This window comes from Brassica oleracea, chromosome C3 (assembly GCF_000695525.1).
Source record: "Brassica oleracea var. oleracea cultivar TO1000 chromosome C3, BOL, whole genome shotgun sequence".
Taxonomy (NCBI): Eukaryota; Viridiplantae; Streptophyta; class Magnoliopsida; order Brassicales; family Brassicaceae; genus Brassica; species Brassica oleracea.
In genome coordinates this window covers 22,246,437-22,252,129 of record NC_027750.1, presented here as the reverse complement: position 1 = coordinate 22,252,129, position 5,693 = coordinate 22,246,437, and the positions used below count along the sequence as shown (strand labels likewise).

General features: G+C 34.0%; 1 protein-coding gene across 1 annotated transcript; it reads left to right on the top strand.

Annotated features, from left to right (window-relative positions):
- LOC106333069 (peroxidase 28-like) lies at window positions 1-2,517 on the top strand. The gene is made up of 3 exons (XM_013771556.1): window positions 1-239; window positions 736-1,202; window positions 2,002-2,517. Exons 1-3 carry the CDS (start codon window positions 36-38, stop codon window positions 2,300-2,302), a joined length of 972 nt encoding a protein of 323 aa, XP_013627010.1. The 5' UTR covers window positions 1-35; the 3' UTR covers window positions 2,303-2,517.
- The last annotated feature ends 3,176 nt before the right edge of the window (window positions 2,518-5,693 follow it).

Sequence of the window (5,693 nt, the reverse complement as noted above, 5' to 3'; positions counted from 1 at the left end):
CAGAATTACGTCGCAGTACTTATCACTAAAACAAGATGAAGATTGCAAAGTTTTCTGTTCTTCTCCTAATTTTATACATCTTTCCAGTCGCTTTTTCGCAACTGAGAGTCGGATTTTACAGCCAATCCTGCCCTAATGCAGAAATTATAGTACAGAACCTAGTCCGCGAGCGGTTTGGTCTTGACCCTTCAATCACAGCTGCCTTGACTAGGATGCATTTTCATGACTGTTTTGTTCAGGTATGAATCTCATCAAATTTCTTTTTCAGTTTTGGTATCTTTTTGTTTATTAAAAAGATATAACCACGGAGAACTTGGTCTGACCAAACAAAAAAAATCAAATAGAACTAGGTAAGAAATTATCCAAACGACTTATTTATTTTACAAGTTGAATAAACAGTGGTTTTACCTAGTCACATACTCAAATTTCGCTGGAAGGATATACTAAATTGCATAATCTAATCTTGGTCCTAAGCAAATATATTGTCCTAAGATCTCGTCATTAAATAGAAAATAATTGTACTGTTAAAGTATGTAATAGCTTGAGTGTCAAAATACAAAAGAAATGCTTGAAAACCATTTATTCTAATTTATTTTTGAAAAACCAATAAATTGGAAAAATATAGGCTATATATTATGTTTGACGTACGTACGTAACTTGAAAATGCATAAATTTACATATTTATTATATACGTAATTATTCTTTAAAAGAAAATACTTATCGTTTGGTACTTAGGGCTGCGACGCTTCTCTCCTCATAGACCCAACGACGACTCAACCATCGCCGGAAAAAAACGCCGGCCCAAACGGCAGCGTGAGAGGGTACGAACTGATCGACGAAATCAAGACGGCTCTGGAGGCTCAATGTCCCTCCAAGGTCTCTTGCGCAGATATAGTCACGCTCGCCACACGTGACTCGGTCTTCTTAGGTGGAGGACCAAGCTACGTGGTCCCAACCGGACGACGTGATGGCTTTGTTTCGAACTCTGAAGACGCAGAAGGGATCCTCCCGGGACCAGGCCTCCCAGTCCCAGATATGCTAACGTTCTTTGGGAATAAAGGGATGGATGTTTTTGATGCAGTGGCTCTTTTGGGTGCTCACACGGTTGGGATAGGATCTTGTGGTAATTTTGTGGACCGACTCACCAATTTTCAAGGAACCGGACAGCCTGATCCCACTATGGACCCCGGTTTGGCTGGCAGGTAATTTTCTTGTTGTTGCAAACACTATTGAAAATCATTATATAAACTCGGGTCGGTAGAGAAAATTATAAAATGGACTCTAAACCAATGAAGATTTTGTAGTAGTGTTGTCGTCCGATCTAGTCTCGATACTTAGATAATTACTTGAAAAGAAAATCTGGTTCGAGTTTATAAACTTGTTTGAAATGTTTAACCAAAAAAAAAAAACTTGCATGTTTGAAATGTTTGAAACTTTGAAACAGGTCTATATAATTATGTTTTCTTTTTGATATCAGCAATATATATATAGAGTTACGTAACTCCTAATGATAATTTTATCCGGTTGGATCATATGGTTTAGTCAGAAGAGCATGTCTATTGAAAGTTTCTAACATATGGTTTTTATAGTTTTAAAAATAAAAATAATGAAAAATGGAGTGAAACATTAAGAAGAGGTGGAATTTTTGAAAACCATGAGAACCTTTAATCCACTTGTCTATTTGGATTGATTGTATTTGTTTTAAAATTTTGAAGTTTATGATTTAATCAACTTTAGGATTTTTTTTGAGAAACTCTTTGGGATTTTTTTGGATATAGATGTTCTAAGTGACACCGACCCCCCATATCCATTATTTTAGTTTATAATTTTTTTAAGAAGAGGAAGATGATCAGGATGTTCACAAGACTATCCATGTTCCTACTTTCAATAACTGAAATGATGAATAGACTGATTTACATGCTATAGTTTCTTATTTGATTTATTTTTGGTAAAAAAAAAAATCTCTCTAATATATATTTCACTTGATACTTCTCATAATAGGCTAAGGAACACATGTTCAGCTGGAGGCAGCCAATTTGCAGCTCTGGACCAGTCGACACCATTTGCCCCATTCTCATTTGACAACTTGTTTTACACTCAGATCAGAGAGAGGAAAGGAGTTTTACTACTTGATCATCTGCTCGCGACACACCCATCCACTTCTGGTGTTGTGTTTCAATATGCGGCCAACAACGAACTATTCAAACGCCAGTTCGCAATCGCAATGGTGAAAATGGGAAGCGTTGACGTCCTGACCGGGTTCGCTGGTGAGATCAGGAGGAACTGTAGAGCTTTCAACTAATGCCTCATTAACTCGTTTCCAAGTCTGATTCTTGAATTGTGAATGGTGATTACTTGTTTACATAATAATTATATGTACATGTCTATCTTCTAAATAAGATTTTGTGAAGGGATCTGATAACAATAACATGACTGATTTAAGTCAAGACATATTCTCCCCTAGAACAACTACAGCTTTGTTGTTTAATGCGTTTCGTTTATAAAAGTTTTAGTCGTATGGGGGGTTTATGAAGACGGCCAGGCAGCAGTGATAAGCAACTTGTTTTTTGACCTAACGTGGGAAAGAAGTTACTTCTTTATTTTATTACAGTCTACAATGTACAGTCTAGGCCTTGTCTTGTATTTATCTCTCCCACTCTAGTCCATCCATAAACGACTACACAAAGTAACCTTTAACATTAACCTTGTCCTCACTACCAAAACAATTATGTGAAACAGAACCAATGGTTTTGTCACCGAATTTATCAACTAGAGAAGAAGATGTTGAACCTGCAGAGTCTTTTTGGATCATGTGTTGAAAACAAAACTCGCTTAGAAAAGGAGAGCATACAATGTGTAATATTGGAAGTGAGAACCAGCTTACCAGCTAGGTGTCTCTGAGAAACAAACGCAGAAGTGAAGTAAATGATACCACTAAGAGCATCTCCAAAGCTATTATATTTTTCCAAAATGATGTTATTTTATTTATAAAGTGATGTATTACTTTTATATGTTTTCATTTTCTATCTAAATAATATTGTATTAGAATTTTCACATTTAAATATCATGTATGTAGTTTCTTTTTTATTTATGTGCTGTAATAAAAATCTAATTTTAAAATAATAATTTATTTTTAGTAATCTCATAAATTTATTTTTTTACAAGATAAATTAAAAGTTACATTTTAACATTTAAAATTTTATAAATTGTGCAATAAATTAATAAAGAAAAGATATTTTAAAAATATTTTTAAAAGTAAAAATAGAGGTAAACTTTGGATCATTTTTTGTTTTGTTTTTAGAGTATACTATTTTTCTTTTTATAGTAAGAAATACATCCAACTCAATGGTCTAAACTACAAGTAGCCAGTATAAGTAGGTTTGAACTGACATCTTATACAATAAAATATACTTTTCTCTCTTCTCCCTGTGCCACATCATGAGAAGGATGGGGCAAAACTGGACACCTGTCACCTAAACCAATTTTTAAGTTTCCTTTGGGTTCTTTGTATTGTGCTTTATGTTGTTTATCTCCAAGCCCAACGTAACCTGATATGTTATCGACTTCTTTTGTCAATGTGAAACCCTCGACGTTTTGATTCTCCTCCTCACTGATTCGTCTGAGAAACGTTTGCAGTTATGGATTCAATCCACTACGTCCATTACTTCAGATTCAACGCCTCTTCATTTCCTTGGTGGGTTCATTGAATGAGTATATATACATACGTAAGGAGAGGATTCACACAGATTTATTAGTTCAGTCAAAATCCTTGAAGTCTTTGTGTGAAAGTTCCGAAATTGGCGATTCAACACATGCTGTCTTGATGAAAATGATGTACGCGTTGTAAGGTAAAACATAATGCAATATTTGTTTTTGTATGTTTAATCTGCTCAAAACATACAACTTAAATACCTCAACTCCTAACCAATTTTCTCTGCGTGAGAAGGTATCGGGTTGAGATGGAATTAACAGGTGTGACAAACTCTGCTCTGTTTTTGTGTTCTGATGGTGAGATGAACAAGCTAAACAAAGTTCCTGCTGCAGCAGTGTTTCAAGGCATGGTAACATTCACCAATCGATCTCCTATTATATGTTTTTTTTCTTTAATAAAATACATGGCCTGTTTATTTAATCGTTAATCTCCCTCTCTTCCCGTCTTCCTTTGCTGCTCTCGAGTTCATCGCCATTCCTTTCTCGACTCCGTACGCATGTTGCCTTCGACAATCTCCATCTTGGACGGATTATATGTGTTGGGGTTGCAGCTAAGCTGGGTTTACGACATACATACTCACTCAGTAAAACATTATCATGTACATTGTTTCTCTTTTTACAGAGATTGGCACGTCAAATATGATGGTATTTCTGGTAAAGCAATAAACTTTGATCTATACATGGCTATGAAGTTCCAAGTTCTGGACAACAAGGACTGAACCTCCGCGTATTACACCACGAGTGACGTTGTAGATTGCCCAGAATCTTCTACTGATCACTATTACTCCCCACAGTTCCTGGAGACATCTTTGTTTGTTAGACATGAAGGCTTTTTAAACATTACGGGTGTAAGGAAGGGGAAGAAGATTTTTGGAGGAGAAATGGATCAGCTTGAAGCAGAACTTGAAGTTTAGTTTGAGTTTCTTTTGATTGGTCAAAAACAGGAAGGTAACTATTCCAAGCTCAAGGTTAAGTACTTGACTTTAAAATCTTGATTGTCTTCTCTAACAGAACTGTTTTTTTTTTTCCTGAAACGGTATATATGAGGTTTCAGAGAAGAGTGAGGATTTAGAAGGAACTAGGTTCATACATGTGTTCAGGACCATTTGAGGAACAACAAGGATTGTGTCCTTGTGAGCTGGAGGCAAGGATACACGAGCTCATGGAGACAAGAAAAAAAAGGAGAAAAAAGAGTTGCAGACGGCATTGGAAGCCTCTAAGAAAAGGCTTCATGTCAAAGAGGCTGAAGTTTCTTGGTGAAAAGACACTGCATATATATATATATATATATATAGTAAACTTGTCACTTCCCCCTCTCTATCTATGTTTCAAGTTTTATTAGAAAACAAAAGTGTATGTAATATCTGAAGAATCTGAATGTTAATTAATGGATTCGTTACAATTTGCTATGGAACAACAATTTTATACGAAATGTCATTTTTTATGCATAAATGATTTACAACTACATTTTACATATAATCCACAAAATCAAGTTACAGAACAAATAAAAAATTCATAAATACAATATGATAATTCATTTAAGATTTTGTTTTTCTCATGTCTATTCAAACAAAAACCAAATAAGATAGAAGATAAAATAAGAAGTAACTTAATGAAATTTTTCTTTCTCGATCATTAAATTCATAAAATAAAATAAAAATAATAGATAACCACATCCAATAATTAATTCATAATCAAAATATAATCTTATAATCAAGTTTAAGAAACAAAAAATGAATTTAATATAAATTCTAAAACATGGGTTATGAATCAAATAATATGTATCTCTTACCCCGAAATTCAAAATAAGTATTGATATTAAAAAATAAAAAGAAAACATATCAAATAGAATACACAAAAAGACATAAATAATAAGAGAAACTAAAAAGGTGCCATAAAATAAACACTTTTATTAGTTCAACAACTATACTGATTATATCAATAGTTAGAAATAATAGTTTAGATCAAACCCAACTTTAAAA

Bases quoted from the DNA above. Each gene is read 5' to 3' on its own strand.
- LOC106333069 (XM_013771556.1), top strand. From the start codon at position 36: ATGAAGATTGCAAAGTTTTCTGTTCTTCTCCTAATTTTATACATCTTT. The intron at 240-735 runs GTATGAATCTCA...TTTGGTACTTAG, and splicing joins TTCATGACTGTTTTGTTCAG to GGCTGCGACGCTTCTCTCCT. The intron at 1,203-2,001 runs GTAATTTTCTTG...TTCTCATAATAG, and splicing joins GACCCCGGTTTGGCTGGCAG to GCTAAGGAACACATGTTCAG.